Raw genomic sequence first — 18307 nt, 5'->3', positions numbered from 1 at the left:
CCCTGCGCTTATCACCTAAAGGAAAAGTATAACTTTGGTTTTTGGAATCGTTTGATTGTTTCAATCCTATATAATTGGCCGTGTTTTTGAAATATGGCAAAAAATCCACAAAGAGTCTTCCATGCAGGAAGAATTATCCCCAATACTTTAATAGGAATACACCATCTGCAAAGCGTTACCATTATTATTATTTATTACTATCAAACACTGTTGAAGGCTTCTAACCCAAAGTCTTTATTGCCATTCATTTTAAGAGTGATCGCAAAACACCTTCCCTTTAACTCCAGGAGTTTTGTGAATTGAACAACAGAACAAAATATTGTCTATTTCTATCAGTCAGTGGTTTGTTCTCTGTAAACAGTGGAGGGGGTTGGGCGGGTGCCTAGATCCATACTGTATTACTGTAGACCCTACTGTAAAAGTAATTATTGAGTAAAAACAACAATTAATTCTGATAAATCCATGTACCTTGATGGTTCTCCTTCGTGTACATTGTGTACACTTTAATGGTCAAGTTTAAAAGATGCCAAACTGCATATAAAATGACACTGCCATCTATCTGTAGCCTGCTCTTCTTGTCATCGATCTTACTCCCCTCTATTGAGCAAAAGACAGTAGAAGAAGAGCAGGTGATGCAGATCAAGAAGCAATTAGCAGATCCCATCCATCAAATTCACCCCTCAACAAGACCCCCTCCCCCTCAAGCCCTATTTAGACAGTACTGGACAGCATGCTTCATTAAGCCTGCCCAGGACATAGCATCCTCAAGGGGATCTGTTCTAATTCTCCCAGGTTCAATTTCTTTATTTACAGCATCAAGGAGGAGATGTACTGGGTTTTTCATATGGGTGGAAAATACAATAATTTTAACCGCAAGGCAAATTTGAAGCCTTTAACCAGCCTCATCAGAATTAAACTACAATACAACTTATATAAAGCCATTATACACTTTCGGAACAGAAAAAAAAAAGTAAACAGATTTACAAATAACTTACAGGGTTTACAGAAGGTAATGGTGAAAGATTTCTCTTGAAATATTATTTCATGAAATGCTTTACTTTTTGAGAAAACATTAAAACTATCGAGAAATACAGATTATTTTAAACACATGACACAGCGAAACGTGTGGAAACAAGGGTGGCTTTTCCCGTTGTTTTCTCCTGACTCTGATGACCAATTGAGCCTAAATTTGCACAGGTTTGTTATTTTATATATAAGTTGTGATACACGAAGTCTGGGCCTTTGGACAATACTGTTTACCGAAAGTTTCCAAAGGCTTTAAAGCAATTGCAAAAACTCATGCAAAAAATTGAAGCTCAGTAGTCAATCTCACATGATGGTCATTTCATTATTCAGGTGGAAATTACACTATTTTCTACCAGAAGGAAAATTTGAAGCCTTGAACCAAACAAGCTTCATCAAAATGTAAGCAGGTGCGGATCCAGGATTTTTTTAACCGGGGGCACAACTTTGTAGTCATAATACTTAGTTTTTGGTATAAGAAATTTCAGGGGTGGGGTCCTGGGGCCGGCCATACTGCCCCTAGTGGGGTCCAGGGGGCGAAGCCCCTGTGAGCTCTGAGCTTTTGGAGGTTTTTTTCCGAAAAATCAAGCCTTTGTGTGCTAAATACAGAGTTCAAGAAACACTTTCTAAGCACTTTTGATCAATATCAAAATTTATGTACAGTAACGTGGGACTCCTAGAAAGTTGTAATCACACACATCTCTTGAGTCTTTTGCTTCTCCCTCTTGTTGACAATAAACTGAATTTACGCTGTACATCATCGGCAAGCGTTTTTCTTATAAGATTATTAATATTAGGCCTACTGCTGACGTTAAATTCTGGGCGATGAAATACCTACATGAACTTTATATTATGTTATCTGATGGGCGGCAAATTCCATGAATATAAGTGAGCAGCTAACCCAGATCCGACCGATAATCGTATGTTGCAAGCAGGGTTCTAGCCAGAAGAAATTATAGAGTAGAGGCATAACAAATCTGAAGTTGCGAAGCGCGACGCTGTTACGACGTAGGGTCCAGGGCCCGCTTAAGGGCCCCTGGAAAATTTTATGTTGTAGATGCTCTTTGGTGCAATCTAAGGCCTTCTCAGAGACAATTCTTTGACCTTTTAACTTCATCTGATCACTTAAAAGTAATACAAGTAATGCAGTAAAAGTTTGTCCACAAAATATTGTTTGGGCCTTGTGATACTCCTGATACAAAAAAAAAAAAAAAATGAAGCTCTAGGCATTTTTCCTCTCGTCCTTTTTTCTTCTTCTTTTTTTTTCTTCTTTTTTTTGTTTTGTTTTACCCGGGGGGCACGTGCCCCCTGCCGCCCCCCCCATGATCCGCGCCTGGTTAGTGTACTTTGAAGCCTTGAACCAAACAAGCTTCATCAAAATGTAAGTGTAATTTTATTTTTCTGTAGCAATGGGCAAGGCACAATAGCGCTCCACACTAATGCTAAAATTAGAAGCTCAGTACAATCTCAGACAACGATCAAAGTTCCATAATTTGGATGGAAATTGTAAAATGTTACTGTTACCCAGATAGAAAATTTGACGCCTTGATCCAAACAAGCCTATCAAAATGTAAGTGCAATAAAAGGAACACGTTGCCTTGGACCAGACAAGTTTGTCTATTAAAAGCGTTTAAAAAGGTTTGTTATGAAATGCATCTGATTAGAAAGATGTTTTAAAAGTAGAATATAATGATCCAGACAAGTATCACTAAAAATTGCACAGTTTTCCTTTTACGTCGCAAACTATCACGGTCGGCCATTTATGGGAGTACAAATTTTGACTCCCATAAATGGCCGACCGTAATAGTTTGTGACATAAAAGGAAAACCACGCAATTTCGAGGCATATTTGTGAAGATCATTGTATTCTACTTTTACAATATCTTTCTAACCATATGCATTTTACAAAAAATGGTTTCATACTGTTTTCAAAGACCAACTCGACCAATCCAAGGCAGCGTGTTCCTTTTAACTTACAACGATGATACTTGTTTGTAGCAATTGGCAGGGCACAGTAACGCTCCAAACTAATGCTAAAAAAAAAAACTCAGTACCTGAATCTCAGACAATGGTCAAAGTTCACTAATGTACGCACACATTTGTGTCCAAGCTTTCTGTTAACTCGAATACTTAAATCTACTTATTGCAGTTTGGCCTTGGTGCAGTGATTGTTTGTTTGTTTGTTTAGGTGATCTTTCTGTCAAGTGAACTTGGCAAACTCAGACACGGGGATATAAATACCAAGCTGGCAACAGCCAATCTCTATCATACAAACATTGGTTTAATGTCTATGATTATAAATTGCACAAGTTACGAAATTGTGTTTTTCAGTAAGCAGACGACAATATCTATTCAAGTCATTGTAAAATCAACAACGTTTAACTTGGAAGGTTTGAAAGTTTACTGATAATAGTCCCTTTCTACTCAATCTCTAATCACACATTATTGCTTCATCGGTCAAACACGTGCATTAATCTTGGCATGATATCCCATCATGGGACTTTGCCGAGTAGTAAAGTAGAAGTAAAGTAGAAGTAGTATCAATACAACATTCATGAAATTGCAGGCATGCAGTCCGAGCTTTTAAAAACATATTCACTCAAGTTTTCTTAAGCTGTGCATGATGCCATCTGCATGCTGTCTTCTGAGAGTGAAGGGGTTACTAGTGACAATAACTTACATAGTCCTAAAGGTAGATCTGCATAAATGTTCAACTTGCATAAAATACTCATTACCCCCCTCAGGAGAAGCGCACACAAGAATGGCATCCTCACACACAAAAAATATATGTCGCGCTTGAATTAATACCTTGGTATAAAAAATGTCAACATGTAAGATGGGTTTGATTTAGCCTTAAGCAAAGGGCATAATTGCATTACAAGACTATACGTCAATTGATGTCCACTCAGCATAATGAAGACGTATACGCAATGATCGCAATCCAATAACATTATTAAGCCATGATGACGGTGAGCAGGTGAACACCTGGGACAGAATAATAACAACTCGATTGTCAACAATTTCTGGACTCAACGTCTCAATGGACAACCAGTAGTGCAGTCCATGACAACAATACGATGATTATAATTATTTAGTTGATTTCGTCCTTAAAATTACTTTTGGAAGCCACCATATTTTTAACCGAGTGAGGGCACTCTGAAAAATACTGTTATGTAAAATGTGGGTATATTTTTTCTGCAGCTTTAACATTGGCAATAAAGACACCTTCAAATCATTTATACCCTGAACAGGTAAAGACAAAGACAAAGTGGAAAACCATTGTCCAGATTTTGAATTTTTGTAATGTATAATACATTTATAACCCTTTTTGAATCAATTAAAAACAAGTGACAAACGAAACACTGGTCATAGACCAGTTTAGACAATTATCACGTATAGGCCTACCCTCTGAAGTGGGAACGATATTTTTTTAGAGCGACCTCACGCGATAAAATTTACAGCAGTTTTATGTCAACTCCCAACTCCTTGCGTCATCACTTACTGGGCCCAACTTCTGGCATTATTTACCACAGATTTTTCTGCTCTTACCTCACCCAGTAATGCTAAAATTCTGCTGCAGACATCTACCATTGAAGTCATTGTGTATTTTAGAATGCACCTAAAAGAACCCAGTGCTCTTATCGAACAGAAAAGGGGTTTGCCCAGGTTGTTCCTGATTTGATTGGCTGCTCATTGCACCACAGCACCTTGTAAACCATTTCTTGGTGATATGTAAAGGAATACAATATCTTGCAGTACAATACTGAATTGTGAAACGCCATGAGTGTCCATGAGTAACAATATGAGCGCTAAATAAGAAGCCACCATTTTGATCATTAAGTCCAATTGCCTTGGAACTGGGCCTTGCTGCGCTACTTCTACCCAGTCTATTGATCCAATTTACATGACATCGTCAACAAGAAGTAAAATCTCATCCTACCCTAAGGAGACAGACCATTTCCCGTTGCAGCACCACATCTCTGGAATCTAGCAACCTCGTCACATTAAAACCTCAACTACTATTCACTCTTTCAAAAAGTCTCTTTAAACAGCATTTAGTTCTTACATTCAGAATGATGCTGGTTCCATTCCCTTTTGTTTTATCTTTATTTTTTTGGATAAACCACCTTGAGCACCTTTGGTAGATATGTGCACTTTATAAGACTTTGTTATTATTATTGATAATCATAATATTCTTCTTTTATTTTCAGAGTAAATGTTGTGTAATAGTGTACAATGTAGTGCGTTTTAGGCATGCGTCATTTACATGCTTTGTAGCATAGATATGAGTTGCAATTTGACTCCTGAAATGGCCGCTATGGGCATTTTTGGTACAAGCCCCTTGTGGCCGCTATGGTCTGTAAAGAATAAACTGCCCCAGGCTGGCAATAACCATAAAGTGTGTCTTCTAAAAGAAAAAATAAACAACTCGACACAATTTGGAACACCAAGAGTTGACAGGATGTGAATTATTTTAATATAAAGTAAAATATGTGTAGGAGTACCAGTCATTAGACATACACAGCCAGTTCTATTGATAACTGTACATGACCATGAAAGAATGACAATGTTGAAGGGCATGACATGGTGATATTAAATCATATAGTCAGGTATGCCATTCTTGAGTCACAAGTAATCTTATCACACAGTAACTGTGGGTGTGATCACCATCCACTTAAAATCATTTTTGAAGAGACAAGATAAAATTGTGGTTTTATTGAAAGGGTAGGTATACATACGTTTGGTAATCACTTTAAAATTAATACCAATGGCAATAAAAACTAACTAGTTAGGAGCCTACAGCGCTGTAAAAAAAAACTGTTGAATAACATTTCGCTTCGAAGTAAAATGGCTATATTTCATTTGCCAATGGAATAAAATAAAAACGGTATTTTTCATGCGGACAGGTAGTAAAGAAACATAATATCTAATCTAAAAAGACGACAGTTATGCCCCAAAATTTGAATCTGTGAAGCGTTACTGCCACCAATGTTTCTCAGATTGTGTATTCCTTAAGGATTGTTTTCTTGCGTGGACATTATTCATTCCAGATTTTCGGTTATATCTCAAAACTCAACCAACTTTTTGAAATGAAGTTTTCACATGTAAGTTTTATCATGTTTTATTGTATAGAAGATCATCAGGCCTGATACTTCACGAAGGAAATAAAGGCAATTTCCTCCACTCCATGCCCCCTGGTCATTGCCTTGGTGCCCTTGAAATGAAACGCTTCATTATAAATTCACATTTTCCTCATGTACCCTTTACCAAGGAGAACATGCCTTGTTGGTCTCCTTGGCTTTTCAAAAACAGAGATTACAGGCCTGCAAGATCTACAACAAAATAGGGTTCAAAACAATCGAACGGTTAAAAAAGAGGCATCATTTGCCCTTAAACTGATTTTGCACTGATGATAAAAATTCTGAGAAGCCGGCCATTCGAGTTGTGCACTGTCACTTTAGTGTCAAGTACTGACCGTGGCTTGACATCTTTTCCTCATGCACCACTTGTAGATGTAAAGGCCAACCTTGCTGTCCTCATCTTGTCATTGGGGGAAGGTTCTTAATAAGGAGTGACACTGGAGGATTCACAGTAAGGTACACTGACCCTCACAAGATATCTTCAGAGAATTGTTTAGAAAGTACAGAATTGTAAGATCAGCACAGTACCCCCACATTTCAGGTCAATACCTTGGTGCCCATTGAAATGCTCCAGCAGAAATTTACATTTTCCTCACAGGGTGCCCTTTACCAAGGAGAAATGCCTCGATGCCCTTGCCCTTTCAAAACGAAGCATACAGGCCTGACATCTATTATAAGCTTTTAAACTATTGCATGCAGTTTTTTTGTATGTACAGGGCTTGAATTTTACACTGGGCCATTGGCACGTAATAAGAATTTAGGCATGGGTATCCTCCACTAGGATAGGAGCATGGCTAGTTGAGCAGAATATACCTTCTCAAATGTTTAAGTGCCTTGCTCAAGGACACATTGTTATAACCGGGATTCGAACTGAGAGCACACTCTGCTGTTGACAACACCAGAGCTTGGGTCCGTAGAACTAGGCACACCTTACTTTCCCGAGGAAAACAAACTCACTTCGTAGGCTAACCCTGGCTAATATCTCACTTAAAGCCATTGAGGCTAACCCTGGGTTATCTCACTTAAAGTCATTGGACACTTTCAGTAAACAGTATTGTCCAAAGGCCCACACTTCGTGTATCACAACTTATATATAAAATAACAAACCTGTGACAATTTAGGCTCAATCGGTCATTGGAGTCAGGAGAAAATAACAGAAAAACCCTTGTTTTCGCACATTTCGCTGTGTCATGACATGTATTTAAAATAAATCCGCAATTCTCGATATCGAGAATTGATAATTGTTTTCTCAAAATGTTTTCTCAAAAAGTAAAGCATTTCATGGAATAATATTTCAAGAGAAGGTAGGCCTACTGGACACATTTGGTAAATAATCAAAATATTTATTAGTATAAAAACTTAGTAACGAGCAATGGAGAGCTGTTGATAGTATAAAACATTGTATGAAATGACTCTCAAGTTTTTGAGAAAGAGGTAATTTCTCACAAAAATATTTGATTCTCAGAAAGACTTAAGACTTGAAGCCTTTCTCAGGCATCTAAAAGCACACAAATTTGTGCAAAAAGGCTGTTTTTTCTTTCATTATTTTCATGCAAAGTCGGTGACCAATGTAGCCCAAAATTTCACAGATTTGTTTTATGTATGTTGGATCATGGATCGAGTGGTTGGATACACCAAGTGAGATTACTGGTCTTTGACAACTACCACACATGCCCTGTGCCTTTAACCCATCAGACACTTATGGGTTTCCTAGCAAACAGCCATTTCCCAAGAGTTCACCAGAGTCAGCAATTCAAGTTTGATGAGTTCAACCAAAAGTGTCACCGGAAAGTGCGTAAGAGGCTTTAAAAAGGAGAATTTGACTGAGGAAGCTAGCCAGTGAGTGAACTGAGGACCATCCATGTAAATGAACACCTCAATGAATACCAGAAATATTAAATATGTGAGTTAAATATGCTGCCCCAGAATTGAATGACTAATGACTACATTATGAGTGCACTTCAATTCAGCGACATATTTAGAGTGAAATTGATTTGATCCTCTCTACTGCCCCATTCATTGTGGAGAATGTTAACCTATAATCACACCAGCTGTGTTGGTATCCATATGTTACCACACACGTCAATTATGATGCCTACAAAACTACAGGCACGCTTGGTTTGTCTGTGAAGTAATTTCCATTCGTTTTATTCAGAGACTATGTGAAAGATTTTCCTGGACTACATGTAGTACTCCCCCTCCCCACCCCCACCCCCCACATCCACATGCCTCTATGACTTCACACGAACGTAAACCCTCTCATAAGGGAAGCAGCGAGCTATAATGAAAACCTCATCATCCTCAGGTACATCTCTTATTGCCGAGTGTGAACGGCAATTATTTAAATACCAAAGCGTGCTGTATTTGTTTACACATAATAAGAATGCACTCATAACATGTCAGTGATTACACCTCCACAAAAAATTGGCGTCTGAGAATTCAACGTCTAATAATCGGTGAATAATTTACAGGCATATTGAAAGTCATTTTTCTACAATGATTGGATTACAAATTGAGTTTTTTATACTTACTTCCTTTAGGCCCGTAAAACTTCACCATTAACTCGTTGAGTCCCTTGAGTATTGTTACTTCATGTTTGCTTTCGATTCTGAAGGAGGAAAGCTTAGTCAAGGAAACCAAATAACTGACAGTTTGTATAATAATAACCACCTTGATAATTCCCCATCAGAAAAAAAAATCCAAACCCTGGTGTTTCTAATAAGCAGAGTGTGGGTTCGAGTCCCAGTCGTGACACCAGTGTCTTTAAGCAAGACACTTAACCATGATGCTTTGTCCTTCAGATGGGACGTAAAGCCGTTGGTTAAATATAGGACCAATGTTGTGTAAGGTACGTAAAAGCACCCAGTGCACTTATCGAAAAGTAAACGAGTTCGCCCCGGTGTTCCTGTTACAGCGCCTTAAGCGTCACTGAGTGACGGATATGTGCGCTAGTAGCGGCTATATTATTATAAGAAGCCACTATTATAATTATTATTATTGTTATGCTGTAAATGAAAAATGCATCGGTTTTGTGAATTCCCTGCAGTATTGTCACCATAAATTAAGGGTACCTGGTGCTTGATTCACATTTGTAATTACAGTACTATACACAATACACTCTCAGGTGATATCATGCAGTTTTCATGCACATAGACTTTTTTAATCAAAGTCAAAGTCTACACTGAGTGTCACGGCTACAAATCATAATGCAGTAGGCTCGTTATTATAAGGTATTTGATTTAGGTCTGATGGTGTTTGTGACACTGACATGTTTTTGATCAAGTATCTCTAAATGACTACTTTCAATATCTAAACAGATGTCCGCTGGCCAAATGCCAGTTACCTGAGGAACAGTCAAAAGTCAGTCCAACTAGAGTCTAGCTGACTAGCAATAGTATTGCTTCCCATTTCTAAACATTATACAGTATACCACTGCATGATTGTTCATAGCAGCCTACAAATTACAAGCCACATGCTAAAATATCAGTATTGGAAGGTAACGTTAATAAAATAATGTAAAACCAGTGAATGGAAAATCTAACTGGTCCCACTTGCAAGGAAATGAAAATCCTGATTAGTCGCAATTTTAGGTGTAGTGAATTATAACGCTAGTGTTAATATGTTGATTGTTACTCCGGCATTGAAAAACGAACAAAAGATAAGAACTTAGCAAGACCTCTCAAAATTTAAGTGGCTATGTAAATCGCATCCAAGCAAAAATTGAGGCATAAACCTCAATAATGGAGACTGATACAAAGAACGATACCTCCTGATCGAGAACAAGACCCAAAACATGACCCAGACTGAGACCTCAGATGACTTTGCTCAACCATGGTTAATTGTCATAGACAAGTACTATGTGGTACGGCAAAAACATGCAAGAGATCAATCAAGAAAAAGCTTAGTAACAGGTCTACAAACTATTTAGGGTTGAACAAAGAAAAACGTACTAGAGTGGAGATGAACCAACAATCTCTGGATAAACGTGAGCTACCTAGCCCTATGTTGGCAATCTTCCTATTTTGTCAATACAAAATGGACGGTTTATCAATATTGGACTATGAAAAAGGGACTCATTGACCCTGTTGCTAACGACCTCCAGCCAGATCCCAGTTCTGAAAACATGTGTTATGTTTGTACAGTATCAACCAGACTTTGGTACAATGACATAGCGAGTATATCTGAATGAAGTCTGGTACAACGCCTTGTTCGTTCACAAGTGAATGCTCAATTTGAATTCCTCAGACTATGGACGATGTGACCTCTGACGTCACTTGAAAACCATAACATAATTCGCGCATATCGCCGGGCAAAACCTTTGTGTTTTGGCAGCCAGCTAGAAAGTGTATGCGATCTTACCATGACTGCACGTATTGTTGCCGGCGAAACATAAAGTATACAGTGTTTTGTCAACAGAGGGCGGTTTGAATGTAAACATAGGTCACATCGTCTATATGTGTATCCATTGCTTAATGCAGGCGGTTCCGGGCAAGCTTTTGCACTGCAACTTCCAGATCAGCACAGACTACTTTAGTATCCTTGTCATCTTTATGCTCCCAGCATATTGAAATCCGAATGATACTAATATCAGTAACTGCCATGAATCATATGGAACTCATAAAACTCTAATCATGCACGAAAGCATTCAATTGCCTATGAAAATGCAATTAAGACAGAACAATTGTATAGGGGCCTATGTAATGAATATAAATGAATTAATCTATTTTGCATTTTAGTGAAAAAAGACATAGCTGTGATTGCAAACTGTTTTACCAACCAAAAGTACAAAAAGCAGTAATGACCTTATATGTTTTGACCCTAGAAGAGTCTTTCTGATACTTGATAGATGTTTACGGTTAGCAGTGCTATAAGCACGTTAAAATCAGCCATTGAACAGCTCTATGAATTAGGCTGTGTTTACAGTACATGTACAATCTGGGAAGCTCTAGAAAAATTGAGTCTGAGATTGTGTTTTCCTTTTTGGGATCATTCTTCCTAAGGACATAACCACTCCGGATTTTTGGCAATATCCAAAAAAACGCAACCACTAATGAATAATAGTTTTATTGTGAACTTTGTTTACAATAAGTTTGACCTTGCGCATTCTTTGGGTATTCTGGCAGGCAAGATACTGCACTGGTCTTATGGAAAGTTGACATTTTGTGTCATAATTTCCACATAAATCCTAGAGTTATGAAAGTAAAAGCTGGACAAGTTTTGAGATGTGCCCCCATTCATCATATCAAAAGTTGATAGGAATTAGACAGTGCAATCTCCATAAAGTATAAGATTTTTATATTTCTTCCATTAGGCTGTGTACAAATCACGCCTGCAGGAAGTCCAGGCTCTGTGGCTCTTTTATAAACATGTTAACACAGGTCGCATCGTCTATACATCTACATTTATATAGGATTAAACCAATCTAACGATCCCAAATACCCAATGGTACACTTTGCCTTTTGCACCAACAGCTACCAATACTAGAGATTCAACAGTCCATTGGGATCCTCTGACTATGCTCTTGCACATGATCCACATGGATAGGATTAAACAAGGTGTGTGTTGCACCAGCCCAGTCTTATTAGGTGACACTCATGTGTGCCACAATGAGGAGTTTTTTTTATTGATATCATTCTAGGGCAAGGTCATTGAGATTGTCAACACAAATGCAGGTGCAGTAAATGCTTACTCTACTCTGAGTCTCTGTCCTTACTCTATGGTTTTATACACCAGAAATATATTTAATATGTTAAATTTGCATTGGGGATAACAAGCATTCATTTTGGTTTTACCCACGCACATCGATGTGTGTTAGCATTATATATATACTCAGTACTTTACTGAGTTCTGTGAAAAAAATCACAGGAATATATTACTCGGTAGGGATTCAAACACACAACCTTTATAATTCTAGAGCAGTGTTAAGCCCGGTTCATACTTCCTGCAAATGCGAATGCGAAGCGCATGTTGACGTCACAAATTGGCAACGAACAATTCACAGCAGTTGCCCTCTGCTCAACTCAAAGGAGGGTTGTGACGTCACATTTTAACGTCAAATTCGCATTCGCAGGAAGTATGAACCAGGCTTTATACCAACTAGACCACACAGATTGCCTGGTAGCTAGAGGCAGTTTGAATTGTACGTTTTAGCAGCAGGTACTGCAACGATTTAAAAGATGTTAAATTTGCAGCGGGGATAAAGAACATTCATTTTGATTTTACCCGTATACACTGATGTGTGTTAGCACTGTAAACTCAGTACTTTCCTGAGTTCTGTGAAATAAATCACAGGCATATTACTCGGGGGGGGGGGGGGGGGGGGATTCGAACCCACTACAAAAAAAAAAAAAAAAAAAAGTATGTGTAGCTGAGTGTTCCATATTGGACCATGGTCCCCATCTTTGATGATTCAGGAAATTTGCTTCCTCGCTAACCACTTTTAGAAGGAAGTTCTTCACAAAAAACGACAGAAGATGTACATTACAGCTTGAAGGATCTATAATTAACTTTGAGATGTTAAAGTGAAAGCTTAGCCTATTATTGTTTTTTGAAACTATTAATCGTTACTTACAGTTATAAGTAAAAGTATGTTCATAAAATTTTATGGAAAAAGCAACGATAGCCAACCGGTAAAATGTATGTAACCTCTTCTGACATTGCATGACTGGGGCTGGGATTTAATAATAAACAAACATGAACTGTAAATCACTTAGTTTTACAGAACTTTGTACAATATCCTGATGTAATAAATTAAACAATTCCCAACCTCTCAATGAAATGCCATTGAACAAAATAATTAATGAAATTAGCTCTGAAACAAGGATCTAAATTTGATGAGGTATGTCGAAATGATGGCATGTCCACATTTTGGTAACCCCTTAGCTTGCTAACACAATATAGGTTGTTTCTAGACAACTATCCCATATGGAAGATATAATTATAACATTGCTGATATTAGTTATTGATGGTCTTCAAGCAGATTACTTTGGTGAATGGAAAGTGTCACCTCACTACACATGCCTTGTTAACGGCCTTGTTAACGTGTTATCCTGAACTCCGACATAATAAACATCAGATAACCATGACGGACAGCTGGCAGAAATTACCTTGTGGCGTCTTTGTGTGTGTTATCTTTTTTTCTTCTCAAATTAAGTAGGATTAACAAACTAAATATCTCTATTACAAATGTATCATTCTGATGAAAGAAAACACGTCTTATCTTGTCTGATTTTTATTATGATACTATAACTCAGGCAAACCATAATGATTATTTGTAGCCATCTGATAATAAAAGTGGTATTCTAAGTAAAAATGGTGGAAACTGCAACATGATTTCTCTATACACCAAAACAATAAAAAAATACATAAATAAATTAGTAAAATATAATGTTATAAATTAAAGGCAGTGGACACTATTGATAATTGTCAAAGACTAGCCTTCACAGTTGGTGTATCTCAACATATGCATAAAATAACAAACCTGTGAAGATTTGAGCTCAATCTGTCATCGAACTTGCGTCACAATAATGAAAGAAAAAAACACCCTTGTCACACGAAGTTGTGTACGTTTAGATGGTTGATTTCGAGACCTCAAGTTCTAAATCTGAGGTCTTGACTCAAATTCGTGAAAAGTCTCTTCTTTCTCGAAAACTATGGCACTTCAGAGGGAGCCGTTTCTCACAATGTTTTATACCATCAACCTCTCCCTATTACTCGTCACCAAGAAAGGTTTTATGCTAATAATTGTTTTGAGCAATTACCAATAGTGTCCACTGCCTTTAAATAAAACAATAAAGGCCCAAAACCACCCTGCTTTGGATGATGCAAAATTAACATAATAAAACGTTGTGATACCTGCTGCTAACACAATGGATTCAAACTACATGTACAAGTACTGGTAAAAAAATCAACGGGCAAGCGCTGTAGTCTAGTGGGAAGACATCTGCTCTATAGCAATGCAAATGTCGTGGGTTCTCATCCCACTTTATTTGCCAGTGGTTTTGATCACAGAAGTCAGGAATGTGCTTTATACACATCAGTGAATAGTAAAACAAATTACATTCTTCATCCCTAATGCAAAAATAACATAAATACTTGGTACCCTCTGCTAAAACATAGGGTCTGAAATACCTCTAGCCACCAGGCTAGTTCAGTGGTCTATTGGTAAGACATCTGCTCTAGCAATGCAAAGGTCTTGGGTTCAAATCCCATTCAAGTGATTTGCTTATGGATTTTTTTCCACAGAACTCGAGTATACAGTGCTTTAATACACATCTGTGTAAGAGTAAAAGCGAATTATCTTTATCCCCAAAGTAAAATTAACATCTATTAAATGCATTGGATAGAGTAATATTTGCATGGTTACTGTTGTTGGTGTTTTTGATGCGCAATGGAAAATAGCACGAACCAATTAGCTTTCACCCAATCCTTTCCCCACCCCAAAGTGTAACATACCCAAGCTTATTAAACATCTGTTTAAATAATGAGTCTATACATTATGAGCTACTACTCTATTTAAATTTAAGAATGTGATCAACTGTGTTCAGTACACCCACTATGCAAGGGAGTGTGGTCTGTTTTCCATGGTTTTCCCTAGAACCTTTGTCAAAACACAGCAATCACAAACATAATGGTGGTTCAAATACTAACATTATGAGTCACCATAGAGTTGAGTTCTGGTTGCAATTAAAGCACTAACTTACATAGTGCAATTATGAGATCACTTTTGAGATCAGTAGATTTTATTTTTTCAGAAGAGTACATGCAGTCTTGAGTCTTGACTCCCATTATGAAGTCAACAGCATACTAAGGCAGCCTGTATGTTAATTAGCCTGGTCCCGCTTAAATATCAGGCATCTTTTATCCGTTATTTTATACACCATTAAATATCAAACAGCACAAGCATCAATAAGCAGGATGGTGCAAAGGAAACCCCCCCCCCCCAAAAAAAATGGTAAGATTTTAGATCTGGAGGGAAACCCCAATGGGGTCTGAGGTGGGATGCAAACCAGGGTCCACAGAGGTAAAATGCAGAAAAAGAAACTAGAGAGCCAACCTTTAGCCCCAATTTCTGCCGAAAGCATGGTTAAGGCCTGTACATGTAGGGCAACGTGTAGCTTTAAAATGGTTGCCGTGTTAGGCTTACGTTAGAAGCCTGGCAAAGCCTGGCACTCCAGGCATAAAATTATAAAACAGAAAATGATAAGTTCTCATACAGCCTTAGTAGCTGTGTCGTTCAGTTTGGTGTCTAGTGCACCCTTGTAAAACACTTCATCAAAATCTCATGATAGACTGCACATCAAAATATCAACCACGCATGTAACATGGTGGTAACCATGTGTTTCGCTATTCCACGTGCCCGTTGTAATAAATACACATATTACAGCAATGGTAACCGAACATGTTTCCGCACAGCCAAGGCATACCGAGGGCACACTATTTTGTGCTGCATAGACAACAGCAATGGCAGCGAGAATGCCGGTCTCCATTTTAATATTTTGGCAGAACATAACATTGCAAATTGTAGCTAACAGTGCCAAGATAAGAATATGCTCACCAATTTTATACAATTGTGCACCATTGCCATCTAATTAAAACAGGCTAGAATTTGCAAGAAATAATGTTTGCACTTACATAGGTGCAATGGCGAGATCCCCAATAAATTAGGAATCCATGGAATTGTGACATGGAGTCAAATGTTCACGACTGTCCATGAACTACACTCCACAAGCACTCATTTTACAGATGTGTTTTCATGTTCTTATTGTTTTTTACATGCACACACATCTCAAACTTTGGTAAACACGCATTTTGTAGACTTTTTAAGTGTGCTTAAATATGTAATTCGGTTCGTGACTATTTTGTAGTGGGTCAGTATAATGCATACAGTTTGATAAGCAGGTGCAACAGGAAATCAACTCATTTGTGATGGAAAATACTTAGCATAATGTTATTAGCATAATCCCAATTTGGGTTCAAAACTTCACTCTCTTGGGGTGTAAAAACACTGACTATCTAATGTCAACATGGTCTAAAGTGGTCTTTGATTATTTGAGGGCTACGAACAAGGCCACTGTGTATTTTGGAGATATGTTGGACAAACATTTCTGGGGCAACTTTTTCAATTATTGATGACTAAAAAGTACCAAAACAACAACAACTGTCCGCTATGCTTAAAATGTGCATAAAATGTAGACCTGTACATGTATTCCAAATGAACTTCAAATTAAAACAACATCAAACAATTGTTGAGGATCCAACACAACTATTTTAATTCAATGCCCAAACTGCTTGGCTGTGATGAGCATGGTGGGACATGTACATGTACATTGTATGCTTGATCCCATTAACCATGCATTCTATGTTGAAGGGTTTGGGCTGTTTATTAAGCTCTCTTGTACATGTGGCATTTTATTATTGAAGAAATGATAGGAAACAGTTGGACAATAATCCACTTTGGGAACAAATAGATTACACAATGAAGTACGGGTATGCATATTTGCCGGTGTGCATTTTTCGCCTTCCGCATACTCCAAAACGTTCACTGCAGAACTGACAAAGACTCCAAGTTTTACCTTACGTACGTACTTCTGTTGTAGTGTTTAGTTACCTTTTAAAAAGCAACGCCTAGGTAAAGGCTAATGTCATTTTTTGTTTTTCTCCACAAACTCTCTTGGTTGTCACACTGTAACAAACAGCTGTTATTTTGAAAATAATTGATCAACATTACATAAACCGTGGTAGCTCTATTTTAACATTATTTTCAGCAAATAAGTGTCAAGATTTAAACTCTCCCTCGTTGACGCACTATTGAAATCTCTACATCACTCAGCCCCATAAATAGTCGCGATATGATTGACTCCCTCTGCTTGTTGGCCTTACGCCCACATACATTTGTAGCATCAGGAGGTATGCTACGCGATAACTAATGCAATGACGAAGAATATATAAAAACATGTACCTCTAGCTATCTTGGGCATCGGCTTGCACATGCACAATATACCTGTAACCTAGTAAGTGAGAAAATGAAGTGTTTAAAACACCACTATTGGTCATGCTTGTCAGAAAAACACTCATGATGAATGTGAGCGCCCTCAAGCATGTTAAGTGACACATACAGTATATTGCGAAACAAAATTAAACACGTGTCTGACATGAACGGATACGGTTATCATATCCTTATCTGTATCCGCACGCTTGCAAAACCTCTCTTTTATACCATTGGTTACCAATAGAAGCAGCCATTTTACCGAAAGGCAAGGATTCCAAAAAACTATAAAATTTTGCGGAGCGGATCTTCTGGACCCGCGCAAAGCTCAATGAGACAACTAACAAAACATTGAGATTGGAAGAGTCGGCGTAGAACTTTGAGGTTCGTTCGGCTATCGGACCTCCCATATCCCCGTATGAGTACATGTCTCACATCAGTCCAACACAAACGAGGGGGTTTTGGCATTACGATATGAGGTAAAATCTCTCTTTTTTTAAATCAAATTTGCCAAAATTAGGCTCTACGTGTTCATATCGAAAGGCCAAACCCCCCTCGTTTGTGTTGTGAGACATGCACTCCTACGGGATTACGGGAGACGATAGCCGAACGAACCTCATATAGTTCTAGAGGAGTAGAGTAGGCGTAGCCACAAAAAAGCGTGTAAATAATAAATAGGGCAAGTTGTGAAGAAGTACAGTAAGTGGAGGGAGCCATGAGTGTAATTGGCAATATTTATGACTTTTTATGGGACTATTAAAAAATGTACAAATGCATGTGGCATTACCAATAATAAAGCAATATTTTAATACACCCCACATAAATCAATATGGTTAAAAGAGCTCTAGACAAAATTTTAGTTTTTCCATTTGCAGTACGTCAGCAGTTTACACTCACTGTACAATCCCAATGGCAGTATGCAGTATCAAGCAGAAAAAATGTAAAATATATCCCAAATAAACTGGCGTACTTTCCTTTCTAACATCACATTTGAAAGCACCAGAAACTCAAAGGATACAGCTTTACTACATCGGTGTCCATCCGTCGTTTATTCGGTGGTGGTGACGACATTTTGGAGGTTTTCTATTCGGGTAAAATTTTGGTTGAAAAACCCAGCTGTTCCTGTACAAAACGATTACACCCTTCGAGCTTACGCG

At 37.9% G+C, this 18307-nt stretch overlaps 1 protein-coding gene across 1 annotated transcript in view; it reads right to left on the bottom strand.

Moving 5' to 3' along the window:
• The window catches only part of LOC117303673 (ubiquitin-conjugating enzyme E2 H), a 31095-nt gene extending 12790 nt beyond the window's left edge, over positions 1–18305 (bottom strand). The window contains exons 1-2 of the mRNA XM_033787934.1: positions 18169–18305; positions 8695–8771 (exon numbers count right to left, since the gene is read on the bottom strand). Coding sequence (XP_033643825.1) covers positions 8695–8771; positions 18169–18221 — 130 coding nt within the window. The 5' untranslated portion in view covers positions 18222–18305. The remainder of the gene's footprint in view (positions 1–8694; positions 8772–18168) is intronic.
• Between the last annotated feature and the right edge of the window lie 2 nt (positions 18306–18307).

This window comes from Asterias rubens, chromosome 2 (assembly GCF_902459465.1).
Source record: "Asterias rubens chromosome 2, eAstRub1.3, whole genome shotgun sequence".
Classification (NCBI taxonomy): domain Eukaryota; kingdom Metazoa; phylum Echinodermata; class Asteroidea; order Forcipulatida; family Asteriidae; genus Asterias; species Asterias rubens.
Note: the sequence above shows the minus strand (reverse complement) of the source record. Positions and strands in the feature narration are given on the sequence as shown.